Source organism: Lethenteron reissneri, chromosome 24 (genome assembly GCF_015708825.2).
Source record: "Lethenteron reissneri isolate LAM-NWPU_2019-01 chromosome 24, ASM1570882v1, whole genome shotgun sequence".
NCBI classification, from domain to species: domain Eukaryota; kingdom Metazoa; phylum Chordata; class Hyperoartia; order Petromyzontiformes; family Petromyzontidae; genus Lethenteron; species Lethenteron reissneri.
Window position 1 is genome coordinate 20311168 of NC_083802.1, and position 18406 is coordinate 20329573.

The 18406-nt window shown below is 55.2% G+C and overlaps 1 protein-coding gene across 2 annotated transcripts; it reads left to right on the top strand.

The window, feature by feature from the left end:
• The first annotated feature begins 215 nt into the window (after positions 1-215).
• Positions 216-18356, top strand: LOC133346792 (sorting nexin-27-like). Of its 2 annotated transcripts, none has more exons than XM_061558672.1 (13): positions 216-552; positions 4985-5216; positions 5592-5784; positions 7622-7686; positions 9791-9898; positions 10214-10292; positions 10679-10842; positions 13154-13243; positions 13476-13625; positions 14332-14460; positions 14741-14800; positions 15958-16014; positions 16957-18356. In XM_061558672.1, exons 1-13 carry the CDS (start codon positions 239-241, stop codon positions 17008-17010), a joined length of 1695 nt encoding a protein of 564 aa, XP_061414656.1. In that variant the 5' UTR covers positions 216-238; the 3' UTR covers positions 17011-18356. The 2 variants fall into 2 exon arrangements, with proteins under 2 accessions (XP_061414656.1, XP_061414657.1); XM_061558673.1 differs by having other exon boundaries at positions 9794-9898.
• Positions 18357-18406: the final 50 nt, after the last annotated feature.

Genomic DNA, 18406 nt, shown 5'->3' on the forward strand with positions numbered 1-18406 from the left:
GTGACGCCACCCCCCCCCCCCCCCTCTCAGTCGCGTCCCCCCCGCGGAAATGACCCCTCCCCCCTGGTATCTCGCCCAACCGGAACCCCTCCCGCCGGAAGCTGCTCCCGCGGCAGTCACGCGGAACCGGAAGTCTCTCCCCCGGTCGAGCACGCGACCAGAAGTTGACCCCCCCCACCCCCGGCACGCGGAACCGGAAGTTCCCCTCCCCCCGCCCCAGCCTCGCAGCGCAGTGAAGATGGCGGAGGAGACGGCGGGAACGCGGGTCCAGCCGCTCCGACAGCAGCAACAACAACAACAACACGCACCACCACCACAACCACCGCAACAATCGCAGCAACCGCAGCAGCTGCAGCATGGGCCGCGCGTCGTGTGCATCGTCAAGTCGGAGACGGGCTACGGGTTTAACGTGCGCGGGCAGGTGAGCGAGGGCGGGCAGCTGCGCAGCATCAACGGGGAGCTGTACGCGCCGCTGCAGCACGTGAGCGCCGTGCTGCCGGGGGGCGCCGCCGAGCGAGCCGGGGTCCTCAAGGGGGACCGCATCCTCGCCGTGTGAGTAGTCGCCCGCGGCAGGGCGCTCCCCTCCTCGCGGCAGGGCGCTCCTGGTCACGCTCTCGGTCACAACAGCAGCACCGTCCACACTCACGCACACCGCGCTGAACACGCGAATAGCGGCACGCGATGTTGATACGGATACCAGCGGGGGCTCACCGCGTGCTCGCCGAGTGACCGGTGAGTTTCCCGCCGGTACTCCTCGCAGTACTTTACACGAACAACACGGGACACCAGCATCGGTACGCGGACGCCAACATGGACACATCAGCGCCTCCCACGCGCCAACATCGAGAGCACGGAGTCCGCATCCTCGCCATGTGACTTGTGACTCAACACGGTCGTTAAATCACACATCGCGAATAGCACGAATAGCACACACACTAGACCAATAACACAATAGCACGAATAGCACACACACTAGACGGATAGCACACACACTAGAGCAATAACACAATATCACGAATAGCACACACACTAGACGGATAGCACACACACTAGACGGATGGCACACACTATATTACTACAACACTGGCAGTGCACCAGCTGTACAGTGCAGCGAGGCACTATACAGTACTATTATGAACAATAACACTGGCAGTGCATTAAACTCCCAACAATATACCGGCAGCAGCATCTCATACCTGGCATACCACAAATATACACAAATCATCGCACGACAACAAGAGGAGTGATGATTGCGTGTGTGGGTGTGATTATGCATACGTCTGTGTGGGGAAGCGGTGGTGTAGTGGTTAGCGCACTGAACTACGAATCCGACGACCAGCGCTAATTTCCCGCTAACGACCAACGATGAAGAATATCATAACTAGGTCCTGGGCCGCTCGGTCCACTCAACCTTCCATGAATACCTGGCGCGGTGTGTAAAACATCAGTGGTGGGGAGACAAAGGCGGCTTGGCGTAGTGCTGGCCACCCACCGCTCGTGTTCCGTTTCGGGTTTCATAGGCGCTCGCTAACAGTACTTCCCCAAAAGTGTGTTAAAGCTATAGGGGGATTTATCTTGGACATTCTAAAACATAGATCTCATCATACGTACGAAGAGGGGAGTCTGATGAGGTGACACCGCCAATTCGTCACACGGCCATCGAGGATTTTGCTCGCGACACGGGCATCACGACGAACGTATTTACGAGAATGAGCTTCAGCAAATTATACATTCGCTTCTGTTGGAGTGTGCGGGGATCGGGGTCAAGAGGATCGTAACAGAAGTAACGTTCAGGACAAGTTCGCTTAACGTGTCAATGCAGCTGTAAGCACAGCGGAGTTTGTTTTACCTGGGGCTGTTATTGATGGGCGAACCAGGAAACGAGCGCGTCGCCTTAACGGAGTGTACTGTACCTGGTGTGGGGTGTCACCATCCGGAACCGGGGAGACAAAGGTGGCCGAGCGTGGTTCTGGCCACCACCCCTCATGTGCCGTTCTAGCCTCTATAGGTGCTCGCTAACAACACCTTTAAAACACATATTATTGCGGTGGGTCCTTTGTTGATGTGTATAGGTGTGTGACATGATGGTGGGTGTTGATGTTATATATGTGCGCAGAGTGGTAATGTGATGATGGTTAGCGCACTGCACTGCGAACCCGACGACCCGGGGTTCAATCCCGCTTGTGGCCAACGCCGGTTCCGATTTTTGTAATCGGCCCCTTGCCTTCCCTTAGCCGATGCAGCTGTACATTACTAGCTGTTGCTGTGTGTAAACATCATCACTGGGGAGACAAAGACGACCGAGCGTGGTGGTAGCCACACCACTGCCTCGTGCGCTATTTCGGCCTATAGAGGTGCTCGCTAACAACATTAACGGTCTTTTAACGCCATACGGGGAGGATCTTTGTTGATATATTGATTTTGTGTTGTAGCGTGCAGATGAGTATGTGTGTGTATATATATCATCCTCAAAGGATGAGTTTCCATTTCAAGAGCTTGGCTCAGCTGCTGCCTCTGCTGCAGCTGATGGCTATGATGATGATGATGTCACTGCCTTGGCTGGAGCCGAGTCGGTCGGGGTGTTGCGGCGTGCCCCCCGGGGTTGGGGCCGACCCAGTCTGTGGTGGGTCCCCAGTCTGTGGTGAGACTCACTGCCTCCTCTTTCTCCTCCGTGAGACAGCATCGTGAGAGCCGGTGTGTCGCCGGTGCCCACTCCACGATTATTGAACATTGTTGTGCCACGGTGAAGGATAATTCAAGTGGACTTGGATAGGACGCGTCATGGCGAGAAGCACGACGGCCGGTAGTCGAGAATGGAAATGGAGTGACAGCCACGGAATGGAGCGCGTCTGAGAGGACGTCCACTGAGGAGATTGAGTGATAAAGCCGACTCGTGTGTGGCTCCAAAGCCAAAGTGACTTTCTGCTCAAATGAGCATTTAGGCGGTGCTCATCTCCTGATTACAGCTCAAAGCCAGTGATGGAAATTTTACTTTTCCATGACAGGTGCGAGTTTATCCATAGACATTGACCGCTGTTCACTTACACACACACACATTATTATTCCATAATTTATTAACCCAGGAGGAATTACGAGCTGAGCCAAGCCCCAGCCGATTGCGTGCAGCTCACTCTACCGCTGGCCACCTCGCCTTGTGCAGGTGTTGCGTGGACCATTGCATCGCCTTCACCCAGCATTGGATTGACCATGGCTGGCGGATGATGATGATGATGATGGTGATTCCACAATGATGATTCTACGAGGCTCTTGCTGTGAGAAATTCATGAGCAAGAGGCCGCCATAAATAGCGGAGGCTGAGCACTCGCTCTTTGATGTGAGGTAGGGAATGGGTCATGCGGGAGCAGTAATTCGGGACGGGGAAATCCCCACGAGGAAACTAAAGGGAGCTCTCGGCTCGCAGGAGGAGAAGGGCAGCGAGGGCAGCGTGGACATATGGGCTGGTGCTGCGGTGAGTGGCTTCTCACCAGGTCCCGTGGGGGGTGAGGAGGGCGAGTGCACACCACGTGAGGCCCTCGCCGCCCCCTGATACTTCCGCATGTCCCTGGGCTGGGAGGTCACGTGAGACTGGGCACTGCTGATGATGATACTGGTGTTTCTGTTGCTGCTACTTTTGCTGATATCAATGCTGCCGATGTTACTACTGATTCTGCTGAGAGTGCTATTACCACCGATTCTGCTGGTAGTCTTATTATGGATGCTGCTGCCGATACTGCTGATTCTGCTGCCAGTGATATTACCGCTGCAGCTGATGGCGCGTGGCTGGCTGGGTCGTGCACATGACACGGACTTTTGCCCCGAGTGACACGTGAGTGAGGCTGTGCCGGCGCTCTAGTTAAGTCCAGCAGTGGCGCCGAGCCACGACCTCACGTGGCTGCAGTGCCAAAGGGCGACCTGAGGCCCCCTCCCCCGTACCGACACCCTGTGGGCTTTTCAAGCAGCAGTGCGAGTGATCGCGGCCCATGCCAATTTGTGCTCATGCGTGTGTGATAAATGTGTGTGTTTTGTGTGTGTGTGTGCGTGCGTGCGTGGTTTGTGTTTATTGGGCCGGTGACCAGGCCCGGCAGTGGCGCGTTTTTCACCTTTTGTAGAGGTTGACGGTTCGAATACGGCAGGCCCCCCTGGTTAATCGCTGCGGTGTAGATTAACCGTGAAATAGTCTGCACCGTCTGCTTTGCCCACACTGGACGTTTAATATCTCGTGATGCACAGTGAAGAAGCGTTAGGCCATCGTGTACCTTGGTCCCAATTTGTCAAATGTGAAAACCAGCACCGCACATGATTTAATTTGGAAACAAGGCAATGTTCACCCCCTACAGCTACAACTTAACAGGATCCGCCTGAATTTGAAAATCAGTGAGGCTTTCCTGAGTAAACAAGTGTAAGTGTGTGTGAGGTTCACCTGTGTTTATCATGCTTGCGTGTGGGTTCACACAGTAGGGGGCACAGGTGGTGCATTAGCCAGTCATCTCAGTCAACCCATGGCACCTGGGTCTGTCCCGTGACCTGCTGCCAGCGGGTGTTCGACAGCGTGGTTTGTGCTATAACCGTTTGAGTCCGGTTTGTGCTGTAAGCATGCGTACGTGTGTAGATTGTCCTGTGTGTGACTTCGTTGTGCAGTTGAGCTGGAGCCAGTCGCCCAGTAGGTTGGTTGGTGCCACCTGAGACCCCCCTCCTTGCGCGAGCGGGCACACCTTGATAGGGTGGTGGTGGCAGCGGTGGTCGTGATGGTAGAATTGGGCATGGTTGCGATCGTGCTGATGGTGGTGGCAGCGGTGTTGACAGTCGTAATGGTGGTGGTGCGGTGATGGCCATGATGGCGCTGGTGCTGTGGCAGTGAATCCCGTGTGTTGTACTGCATCGCCTCGTGCGCTCCGGTGTTTACGGAACCCGTGTGCGCTTGCGTGCGTCACAGTATGCAGCGGGTGCTCTAAAGCTGTCCCGCGTGTGTGCATGCCGCGTGCAGGAACGGCGTGAATGTAGAGGGCGCTACCCACAAGCAGGTGGTGGACCTGATCCGCGCCGCCGAGCGGGAGCTGGTGCTCTCCGTGCTGTCGGTGCCACCGCAGGAGGCCGAGAGGCTCGACCCGAGTGACGAGTCGTCGGGCCACTCGGGCTACGACTACGGCGAGAAGCGCGCCGTGCCCATCTCGGTGCCGAGCTACAAGCACGTGGAGCGGCACGGGGAGCGCTTCGTGGTGAGAGGCTGGGGACGAGGCGCCGGCCGCGGGGGCCGCGGTGACGTTTGGATGATGGATTTGCGTTGGTCTCCGTTCGAGGAAAAAGAGCCACCGCAGCGGTGCAATGGTTCGCACGCTGGACTTGCAATCCAGGGGTCGCCGGTTGGATTCTCTATCCTAGTGTAGGGGTTGAGGGAGTTGTGCTTGTGGTGGTGAAAATGATTATTATGATTGGCGAGTTGATCACGTGGGATGACCATGGTTATGATGCCGGTGATTTCCATGACCGTGACGATGATGATCGCGATGGTGGCAATAAATGTGGCCATGATGTTGCTGGTGACGATGGCAGTGACGGGGCTGTTGTGGCGTTGTTGTCCCCTATCCCCGCAGGCGTTTAACATCTACATGGCGGGGCGCCAGCTCTGCTCGCGCCGCTTCCGTGAGTTCGTGATCCTGCACCAGAACCTGAAGCGCGAATTCTCTGACTTCGGGTTCCCAAAGCTCCCGGGGAAGTGGCCGTTCTCCCTCTCCGAGCAGCAGCTGGACGCACGGCGCCGCGGTCTGGAGGAGTACCTCGAACGAGGTGGGACCCCCTCCTCCTCTCTGGCCCCTCCTCCCCGAGACTGCTCCGCTTCCTCCTCATCTTCCACTCCTCGTCCTCCTACTGAAGACCAATCTCCAGCCTCCGTCACCGTCAACTCCTTCTCTTCCTCTCATCCTCTTACTCCTGGAGACTCCGCCTCTTCCTCCCCACCTCATTATTTCTCCTCCCCCTCTTCATCCTCTTGTCTCTCCCCCCTCTTCTGCAGTTTCCTCTCCCCATCCTCCTGCCACTTTTTTTTATTCACCCTCTCCTCCTCCCCAAGACCCCTCCTCATCCTTCCCCTCCTCCCCACCCCCAAGTCCCCCACGGTCTTTGTCTTGGATTGCCATCGGCCAGATTAATTAGTAACAGCCTTGAGCGCAACCACAGCCACCCATCTCAAACCTTGCACCACACAGGAACGCCACCGCCGTGTCTCAGATACAGATACCAGCAGGGCTTTGTTTCTCACAAAGTACTTTCTGGGTGAAATCTTGACTTAAAACTTTCATGACTGCAGGAATTCATATTCTTTGGGTCTTTCGTTAAAGTCACGTATTTGGTTAAAATTAATGAAAATTGGGATTTTTGTCCAATACAGTAAGTCCCCGGGTTGTGGAAGACCCGACTTACGGAAATCCGACCTTACGGAAATGCTCCCATAAATCATGTAAAAATAAAATTCAACATGCGGATTATTTTGCGTTAGTTACGTAAGCGCAAACAGTACAGCGCGGTGAGGTTGAGGATGAATAAAGCGGAGCGAGGCGTAAGCCCCACCTTACGAGGCGCTCCACTAAAACTGAGCCCAAGCTTCACTGGGATTAAGGTAAATGGATTTTTGTAGCGTTACGTAATTATTTTACTTTAGTTGTATTACATCATTGTTTTTTTCTATAGAACAATTAATTTTTTCCCATATTTCTATTGCTAGTTTTCTTCCATTTATGATTATTTAATGAGTTATTTACTGTGCGTACTTTATTTAACACAATTACACTTCGATTGCTTATGATCTCGGCCAACAGCGATCGGAGAAGTCTAGGCCTAGCCTAATGCACGGTAAACGAACATTCGGGCGTGGCTGCTTTCTGTTAACAATTCATATTAAAATGTTTCGTGTTATTCACAAAAAATTTCGATACAGTATGTTCCATTAGTTTAATTATAGGTAGTGTTGGGGTAGATATTCAATGAAATGAAAGAATCGTAGGAAGTGCGGAGCGTATGTACAGCGATACGATACGGGCAGCAATAGAAAACGGACGACAGCGCAATGCGGTACTGAGAGAAAAGAAACTAGTAATCGGGTCGGGGAGGCACAACTATTTCCAACACACGGAAAATTTGGGTTATGGATTGTTCTCGGGAACCTAACCCTTCTGTAACCTGGGGCTGCAACAGATTCCAGAATGTATCTTGCGGAACTTTGAATGTCGCATTTGTCTCTCAGTTTACGACGCACGTTCCTCCCACGCAAAGCCAAACTCTGGTGAAATTTCTCCGGCATCCAAACGGACGGTAGATCAAGGGCATTATTATTCTTTACATCAGCCCACAGGGTGACATGGTCAGCTCCTTCAAGACGCACTTCCTCGTCCCGTTAGTTTGTCGTTGGTGCCGGGAGCGGCTCGACCGGGCATCGCCACTGCTCCCACGGGGCTGCAGGGACACTGCTGCTGCTGTGCCACCGCAGTCGCCATGTGAGCATGTCGCGGCGGGCGCCAGAGTTGCCACCAGCCACATTCGGTGGCGTCCGATAGAGGTGACGTTTTGTCTCTCTGTGTCACCCACGTGGCTTATTCCGTGTTTCACCCGCCGTGTGTGTCGCCCACAGTCTGTGCTGTGCGCGTCATTGGAGAGAGCGACATCATGCAGGAGTTCCTGTCCGAGTCGGCAGATGTGAGTACCGTGCACACCCATTCACACTCGTCACCGTACATGAACATCCACTGGCACTCACCGCCATACACACACCATCAAAGACAAAGTTCCCCGTACAGCCTGAACAGACTGTTGGGGCAAGTGCTGTTAGCGATCACCTATGAAGGCCGGCACAACACACAAGGGGTGGGTGGCCAACACCACGCTCGGCCGCCTTTGTCTCCCCAGTGGAGATGTTTACACACCGCACCAGGTACTCATTTGAGGCTGAGTCGACCTAGGGGAGGCCCGTGACTGGTTCAGATAATTGTCACTTGTGTTGGCCGTGAGCGAGAATCGAACTCGGGCGGCCAGGTCCATAGCGCAGCGTGCTGACCGCTACACTACCGCTCCCCACACACACCATCTCATACAACCATGTATACACAAAAACACACAAAAATCTCGTGTATAGTGGTGGGAGAAAGTGCTGTTCGCGAGCTCCTATTAAGGTTGCTACAGTGCAAGTGAGGGTGGTGTGGCTCCCACCGCTCCAGGCCGTCTTTGTTTCCCCAGTGCTAATCTTTACACGGCACGCCAGGCATGGCTGTGTTGGCGACTTTGTGAACGCTACGCACATGTGCTGGTATGTGTGTGCATCGGCGTGCGGGGAGCCTGCGTGCGAGGAGCGAGTGTTTGTGCCGCTCGTGTTGATGCAGCCATTGTGCAACCTGAATAGCGACTGTTACAACAGGGAAGGGGTGACGTCATCCGGTTTCCGTGGTGACCAGACCGCATTGTCACGCGGGGGGAGGGGTGGGTAGACGGTGGGGGAGGGGGGGGTCTTGTCTGACCTGAAGCTGCTCTCGGCTGCTTCTTCTTGTGCTGAAAATCGCCCCCCCCCCCCATAGTCCCCATAGTCCCAGCATCCCGCAGCCCCCCCCCCCCCCCCCAGCTTGAAGGTCGAGTGTAGAGTAGCGAGGGTGACGCAATGCGTGGAGTAAGGGCGGTTTAACACGGCGCCGTTGTTGCGCGTGGCTGCCCTGGGAATAGATCTCTGAGATGAGTGACCTTTATCAGCAGGTCAACGCTCGGCGAGTCTGCGGCCCCCCCCCCTCTCCACGCGGAGAGGGCCTCGGTTTAAATCAGCGGAGCAGAGCCACGGGGAATTCCAGCGTGTGAACCAAACAATGCTGAACGCACCGTTTTAGAAATGTCCACAGCAGAAATGAGAATTGTAAATGCTCGTTCTTTGTAAACGTTAGAACGTTAATCGGCAGTGTAGCAGACCGTCCGAGCAGAGGGAACGCGGGCGGTGTGTGCGTGCGAGTTGTGGTGGAGCGACCCCCGCGGGGCTTGGTGGGGGGGCGTGGGAGAAAGGGTGCGGGCAGTTGCCCTGGGGCGATTCAAGGATTCTGCAGCAAGCGTCGAAGGAAGTGAGGGATCGCAGAGGTGTAACGTTGAGTCTAATCAGATTGTACACAATTAGAGGGGCTCCTGTCACAAAAGATGAGCCATGCCGCAAGGGAACATGTTCATGGGTGTTGTGTAGTGACTGACGACAACTTTAACGTGAGTGTGCCAGTAACGATGTGTGCGTGTGTGCGCGTGCGGGGAGTGGCGATCCAGTTTCATATCCTCATCATGACGCATATCGGTGCTTGGCGAGGGTTTTAATTCTCTTACAACCCGGACGGGGTGGGGCCATTAGAGGGAGCAGGTTCCGCTTGAGCTGTGGGGGGGGGGGCTCCTACCCCGGGTCTTGTTGTTCGGCATGGAGCCCCAAGCTCATAATTTCAATAAACTTCAACATTTATTCACAAAATTGGGTCTACGCTGAACGGTGCAGGGGGTAGCGCGAGCGACAGCAGCGGTGCCGAGCGTCACACACGGGCAGCAGGGAGACAAAGTTGGCTGTGGGTATTGGTGGTCGTCACGCACCCCCCCCCCTCACCCCCCCCTCACCAACCCCCCCGCCACGCCCCCCCCCCTCACCCCCCCCCTCAACCCCCCCCTCAACCCCCCCCTCAACCCCCCCCCCCCCGCCTCTTCGTGTGCCGTGCCGGCTTTCATTGGTGCTCGCTTCACAGCACTTGTCCCACAAGTCTATTAAGGTTATACGGGGGGGGGGGGGGGCTTGAAGCAGGGCGGCAGTGGCGTGGCGGAGGGGGACCTGCGCGTGGAGCTGCCCAACAAGAGCACGGCGACGGTGTCGGTGAAGAAGAACAGCACCACCGACCAGGTGTACAAGGTGCGTGCGTCGTAGACAATCACAACCACCCTCACACACGCTCACGAACAAACTCGTGCACTCGCACACACTTTAACACACGCTCACGAACAAACTCGTGCACACTCGCACACACACTTGTACACTCGCTCTCCTGACTAACGTTCTCATACTGTCGCTCAAATGCTCTGACACACACTCGTACACTGTGACGCACAAAGTTGCACACTCTTTTTAATAAACACGTTAAAACACTCTCGTACGCTGTAACTTACGCTCACATGTTTACGCGTGCACGTGTGTGTGCGCATGTGTTTACCGTGTGTGCTCGTGTAGGCGGTGGTGCGGGAAGTCGGCATGGAGACACAGACCATCAACTTCTTCGCCTTGTTTGAGGTCATGGACCACTCGTTCGGTACGAGACGTTTTCCCACGGTGCAAGATCCTCGCCCGTTTGGCCAAATTAATTACGATAACCGGCTGCTTAAAGTGTGAGGAACTTAACAAAACGTCACCGTATAATATAACCAGAATCGGCTGCACACTTGCAGCAGTGTTTAATATTAAGCGTCTTTTGAACAAAAGGATACGTGTGTGTTTTTATTATATTATATGATTTTTATTATCCAGAGAAGCCTCACTTAGTCTCGAGATGCGCTTACGTAGGAGATCGCCCGCCGTGGTGCAGCGTGCGCTGGCGCTGCTGCTGGGTGGCGGCGTGCGGTGGCACACGAGCGACCGTGCTGCTTGCTCATTGGGGTGACTAACGTTCCCCCCCTCCCCCCCCCCCCCCACCGTTAGAGCGCAAGCTGGCGCCCAACGAGTTCCCGCACCACCTGTACGTGCAGAACTACACGTCGGCGGCGTCTGGCACCTGCCTGGCCGTGCGCAAGTGGGTGTTCACTCCCGCTCACGAGGAGCTGCTGCAGAGCAGCCCCACGGCCCTCGACTACCTCTACCACCAGGTGCGCGCCGCCCGCTCACCTCCACCCGCTCACCTCCACCCGCTCACCTCCACCCGCTCACCTCCACCCGCTCACCTCCACCCGCTCACCTCCACCCGCTCACCTCCACCCGCTCACCTATACGCGCTCACCTCCACCCGCTCACCTATACTCGCTCACCTCCACCCGCTCACCTCCACCCGCTCACCTCCACCCGCTCACCTACACTCAATTGCTCACCCACACTCGCTCACATATACTCGCTCTCCTCCACCCTCTCACCTACACTCAATTGCTCACCCACACTCGCTCACCTATACTCGCTCTCCTCCACCCTTTCACCTACACTCAATTGCTCACCCACACTCGCTCACATATACTCGCTCTCCTCCACCCTCTCACCTACACTCAATTGCTCACCCACACTCGCTCACATATACTCACTCTCCTCCACCCTCTCACCTACACTCAATTGCTCACCCACACTCGCTCACCTTTACTCGCTCACCTCCACCCTCTCACCTACACTCAATTGCTCACCCACACTCGCTCACCTTTACTCGCTCACCTCCACCCTCTCACCTACACTCAATTGCTCACCCACACTCGCTCACCTATACTCGCTCTCCTCCACCCTCTCACCTACACTCAATTGCTCACCCACAATCGCTCACATACACTCGTTCTCCTCCACCCTCTCACCTACACTCAATTGCTCACCCATAACTCGCTCACATATACTCACTCTCCTCCACCCTCTCACCTACACTCAATTGCTCACCTACACTCGCTCACCTTTACTCGCTCACCTCCACCCTCTCACCTACACTCAATTGCTCACCCACACTCGCTCACATATACTCACTCTCCTCCACCCTCTCACCTACACTCAATCGCTCACCTCCACCCGCTCACCTATACGCGCTCACCTCCACCCGCTCACCTATACTCGCTCACCTCCACCCGCTCACCTCCACCCGCTCACCTCCACCCGCTCACCTACACTCAATTGCTCACCCACACTCGCTCACATATACTCGCTCTCCTCCACCCTCTCACCTACACTCAATTGCTCACCCACACTCGCTCACCTATACTCGCTCTCCTCCACCCTTTCACCTACACTCAATTGCTCACCCACACTCGCTCACATATACTCGCTCTCCTCCACCCTCTCACCTACACTCAATTGCTCACCCACACTCGCTCACATATACTCACTCTCCTCCACCCTCTCACCTACACTCAATTGCTCACCCACACTCGCTCACCTTTACTCGCTCACCTCCACCCTCTCACCTACACTCAATTGCTCACCCACACTCGCTCACCTTTACTCGCTCACCTCCACCCTCTCACCTACACTCAATTGCTCACCCACACTCGCTCACCTATACTCGCTCTCCTCCACCCTCTCACCTACACTCAATTGCTCACCCACAATCGCTCACATACACTCGTTCTCCTCCACCCTCTCACCTACACTCAATTGCTCACCCATAACTCGCTCACATATACTCACTCTCCTCCACCCTCTCACCTACACTCAATTGCTCACCTACACTCGCTCACCTTTACTCGCTCACCTCCACCCTCTCACCTACACTCAATTGCTCACCCACACTCGCTCACATATACTCACTCTCCTCCACCCTCTCACCTACACTCAATTGCTCACCTACACTCGCTCACCTATACTCGCTTACCTCCACCCTCTCACCTACACTCAATTGCTCACCTACACTCGCTCACCTATACTCTCTCACCTCCACCCTCTCACCTACACTCAATTGCTCACCCACACTCGTTCACCTATACTCGCTCACCTACACTCAATTGCTCACCCACACTTGCTCGCCTATACTCGCTCACCCACACATGCTCACCCACACATGCTCACCTACACTCGCTCACCTCCATTTGCTTACCTACGCTCGCTCACACCCTCACACATCTGCTCTCGCTCCCTCCCATCTACACTCACCTACACACACCTACATTCGCTCGCACCTACACTCACAAAGACAAAGGGGAGCAGTAGTGTCGTGATCAGTGCACTGCAATTCGAACCCGGAAACCCGAGGTCAATTCCCACTCTCACAATTACAGTGGTGAATATTTGAACCGGTCCTGAGCCTCCCTTACATAGACTGAACCTTAAATGAGTTCCTGGTATGGTATGTAAACATCATAACTTGAGAGTCAATGGAGGTCGGGCTTTTCCATTGGCTATCCACTCCCTCGTGTGGCATGCCAGCCTTCATAGGTGCTGTAGCATTTTCCCCAACGGTCTGCTCAAGGCTACCTGGGGGATCTTTGTGTGCATGTGCAGGCGGTGGAGGACGTGCGGAAGGGCCGTGTGCAGCCCGGGGAGAAATCCTACCAGCTGCAGAAGTTCACGGAGCAGCAGAAGAAGCTGCAGGTGACACGCGGAGATGTAAATGATGCCGATGCTATTGCTGATGATGGTGATTATGCTGTCGATGATGATGCTTTCGATGATGTTGATTGACGATGTTGATGATTCAGATGCTATTGATGAAGCTGTTAATGGTGCCAATGCTCTTGGTGATGATGCTGTTGATACCGTTGATGATGCCGTTGATGATGCTGACGGTGATGTTGTTGACGTTGCTGTGCGGTGGCGTGCCCAGTACCTGGCGCTGGTGCGGGGCTGCGAGGGCTACGGGGAGGTGGCCTTCCCGCACTGCCCCTGCGACTCGCGCAGGAAGGGCCATGTGGTGGCCGCCGTGGGCCTGCACCACTTCTCGCTGCACGCCTGCACCCAGGAGGGCCAGCTCGAGGTCAGACGGGGTCACGGCCTCACGGGGTCACGGCCTCACGGGGTCACGGCCTCACGGGGTCACGGCCTCACGGGGTCACGGCCTCACGGGGTCACGGCCTCACGGGGTCTCGGCCTCACGGGGTGTTGGGCGTTGCTGTTAGTGTTCCCTGTGCTGTTGTCGGTGTGTGTGTGTGTTATGGGGAGTGTTGGCGCATTGGTTAATGTGCTGTGAACCTGACGTCCCCTAGGTCGACTCGGTTTTAAATAAGTACCTGGCCGGGTGTGTATAAAACATCGGCACTGGGGAGATGGAGGCGGCCAGGCATGGTGTTGACCACCCACCCCCACGTGTGCCGTGACGGCCTTCATAGGTTTTGATTTAAAGCTTTCGTGACTGCAGGGATTCATCTTCTTGGTTCTTTCGGTAAAGTCGCATAGAAGGGAAATAATAAAATAATGCGATTTCTTTTTTATTTATTTTACTTTATTACCCTTCTACGTGACTTTACCGAAAGAACCAAGAAGGACTTCAAAGGTATTCGCTAACAAAACTTTCCCAAACAGTCCCTTAAGGCTAAGGGGAGGGTCTTGGTGTGCGTGTTCACCTGTTGACATGTACATGTGTGTATGTTCACATGCAGGTGTGTACCCATGCGCATGTTCACCTTTCGGCGAGTACCCGCATACATGTTCACATGTAAGCGTGTACCCGTGTGTGCCTGCAGAACCAGGTGATCTCGTTTGAGTGGGCCGAGATGCGGCAGTGGGACACGGACGAGGAGGGGATGGCGTTCTGTTTCGAGTACGTCCGCGGCGAGAAGAAACCGCGATGGGTGAAGATCTTCACTCCCTACGTGAGCCACACATGCACACATCTGTACAACACACGCGCATACAACACGAGTACACGCTGTGTACTAAGCCGCACACACTCTCGTAGTATACCTGCATCTGCACGGACGCACACATAATAGTCGTGGCAGTATGCCAGTATACAAAGACACACACACACACTTCTAGCAGTATACCAACACGTGCTATAAAGTTTCACGCGTTAGGCCCAAGGGGCCTCTTGTGCTCACTGTGCGTGTACACGTGTGCGTGGGTTCGTGTGTGTGCACGTGCCTCCCCCAGTATAACTACATGCACGAGTGCTTTGAGAGGATCTTCTGCGAGCTGAAATGGAAAAAAGAGGTGATCATCACCAACGCCATCACCAGCATCACCGTCACTACTGCAACCACTGTCACTTCCACCTTCAACACTGCCACCATCCCCACCACCACCGTTGCCACTTCCATCACCACTCCTACCACCACCGCCGCCACTCCTACCACCGTTGCCACCACCACCATCACCACCCAGAACACCGTCATCTGAATCGTCACCATCGCCACCATCACGGCAGTGATGAGCGAGCGCACACGGCGGCCATGACCCCCACGGAGTGAGCCTCATCCCCCCCAAAGCCCCGGGATCATAGGGCTGCTGAGATTGGAAGTACAAACGCGAGTGTGCGAGTCTTCTCGAGTCTGCGTGTGGGAACTTGTTTGCGTGTGGGACCATACCTGAGAGTGAGTTTGTGTGACAGTGTTTGAGAGAGAGTGTGTGTGTGTGCTCACAACAAGCAGAGCACTGGGCGGCTGAAACACAGCAAGGTGGCACAGATGGGAGCAGGTGGTGCGTCAGTGATCTCAAGTCTGTCATAGCACCCAGGCCTGTCCAGTAATCGCCTTTGAGCAAGCCTTTGACACGTCACATGGCCTCAAAGTGCACCTAGCCTGGCACAAGCACCTGGGGTGATGTCACCACCGCACAGTGGTGAATGGTGGCTGTTGCTGTTTTCCAAGCGCGAGTGTGAGCACGAGTTTCGGTATGAGTGCAAGTGTGAGCGCGCAAGTGTGAGCCTGTGTGAAATGGAGTATGGGATTCAGCGTGAGTTGGTGTGTGTGAGCTATGGTGCGAGTTTGTGTGCACATGAGCATGTGAGTTGTGTTTATGTGCAAGTATGTGAGCCTGTGTGAATTGAGCGTGTTGATGTATTTGAGCGAGTGTGTGTGTGTGCTCCTCCCTCTCCCGTCCGCCTCGTTAACATGCCGGCACTGCTGCCCGTTGCCATGACTACATTCCCCAGCTCCTGATAGAGGCAGCAAAATCAGCAGCAAGGGCAGCAGCCGCTTACATGGGGCCACTCCTAGGTCACCTCGGCCTTAAATAATCACCAGTGCAGTGTGGCAACAGCACCGGGAAGAGGGGAGGGCGCATGGCGAGCACTGGACGCTGCCAGCCTTAATAGGCGCTTGCGGACAGCGGGACTGTAACGTGGGGGTGTCTGTGTTGCCGTGTGTGAGGTGGAGGACGAGGGCGACGACAACAGGAACAGCCTGAGACACGGGACGGGGCAGAAGGTACAGGCCCGTGTGGTGACGTGTTCGAGTGTCTGTCAGGCCGTTGAGTAATTATGATGATGCGCTTGTAGGTTGTAGTACTGGTATGGCTGTATATATTTGCATGGGTGTGATTATTTGTGTGTACTTGTCTATGTGTGTGGGGTTTTATACACAAGGGTCTTTTATTTACCCAAGATAACCTCAACGAGTTTCCACACCTGCTCCTAAGGAGGGTCCCTGCGTTGAGATGTTTGAGAAATTCCATGAATGAGAGTTTCGTTTCACGTGGGAGGAAACCAGAGTATCCAGAGACTGCCCATGCAGACCAGGGGTAACGCTCAAAGGTCCGAACTGATCGATTACAACATTCGTAGCTGTACTGCCATCGCCTGGCCACCTAGCAGCCCAAGCCTGCGTGTGTATGTTGAGCTGCTTTTGCACCACACGTAGCCAATCGTGCCAGTCGGTGTTCCCAAGCAGTCTCCAGTTGAGGTACAAACTGTGCTGAGCCCTGTGTAACGACTGGTATTTATGTGTGCATGCATTTGTAAGATTGCATTTACATTGTGTGCTTGTGTAGATGTACGGATTTCTGTTGGGTGGGTGCATGCGTGTAACTGTAGGTATTTCTTTGTGTGTCCCAGTCATCTCAATTGGTTAACCCATACACCCGCACCTCCAATTAGCACGGTTGGCTATGTACGGTGCGAAAGAAGTTCACCATACATACAGCTGGCTCTGTCTCCGTGATCTGCCAGCTGCAGGCGGGCCTCACATACTTCGCTTGATAGCCTTAATGTGCACCTGGCACAAACACTGGTGATGTCACTGCCACCTCATGGTGAATGCCGGTGGCTACTACTGCTGCTGTTGTTGTGCCGCTCTGCACGCGAGTTTGCCTGCTCACGTGTCCCCTCTCTGCCCTCCCACCCTCTCTGCCCTCCCACCCTCTCTGTGCAGACTATCTTCAGGCCGACCAACAACCAGATGACAGACATCCCTTGCTCCTCGTGAACACCGAGCTGCCCCAGCTCGCACACATACATACACTCGCCCGCTTGCACGCACGCGCACACGTAAACGCACGCGTGTGCGGTGCACGCACAGCGGACGCTCCAAACCTCTCGCATCCTTGAGCGAAGGGACCACGAATCCAGGCGACCGATGAAACTCGCACCCACACACGCACAGCGACACGGTGAAGTTAAACATGTAGACAGACACCTGTACACAAATGCACACGTCCTTGCAAATACACATGCACGATACAAATATACATGTACACCCAAACGCATACAAGCACTCCCACGAGAAGGGGCTGGGTGTGGGGGTGCCCTGCCCCCCTCTATAAAGTGGGGCCATGACCCCCCCTCACCCGGCCCTCCCCTTACCCCATGCCCCCAGGTGCTCCGCATGGCTGTGTGCCCAGGGAAGCGGGGTGGGGAATGGTGATTGGGGCGGGGAATATCAGCATTGCTTCCCACGTCGAGGGAGGGTGGGCGTCAGAAGGGGCAGGGCCCCCCGACCTTCCACCCCCCTCCCCAGAAATGGGACCTCCCAGGGGTTCCCTCCACGTTTGAGGGAGGTGGTAACAGTGTCAATGACAAGCAACCACTCTGATTGAACTCACGGTAACGATTCCACGACACCCAGTTCCCAGCGTCGGGATGATCACGACGTCACCTGATTGGGGTGACCGGGTCAAGTGATTAGGGGGTGACTCGCCTGCGCAGCGTGGGTCTACGCAGCCGTGTGGCTGGCGTTGGCGGGGGAAATCGTAGAATGAAAACTCGAATCTGAGCTGTCTAACTGAAGTGCGAGTCGCGTCATTTCAGTTCGTTTTGTAAAAGCCGATCATCACCCACATTGATTGTTGTCGCTATTAACTTAAGTGCTGTAGGTGCACGGAGGCCAAGGGACCGGCTGCCCTGGCATGGGGGTTCCCCTTCAAGGAGTCCCACTCTAACGGGGGGGGTCCCCTTGTATGGGGTCCCTCTTATGGGGTACCTTTATATGGGCCTCACTTCACAGGGTCCCCTTGTACGCGGTCCCTCTTCACGGGGATCCTCTTGGTAGGGCCAACGTCTCTGCCTGATGAATGCACGCAGCTTGTTTTAGTCGCTTGTGAATCTTTAACCAGCGGTCGCCACGCGTCTGTCGTTCCGTTCTCAGATTTGTAAACTCATGCCATGTGCGGGTGCGGCCTGGCGGGGCCCATGCGACCCCGCCGCCGCCGTGTGTACCGCGATGTAAATAGTCCAACGTGAATAGAAACATTAACCTCGGCGTCCCTGTGTCCGCGCCCTGCATCGTGCCGCCCCGCCAGCCGTTCCGTCAATAAAAACCACGCGTAGCCTCAACCACTGCTCTCGCCTCTCAATCCGCTCCGGGACGCGCCCTCCCTGCAGGT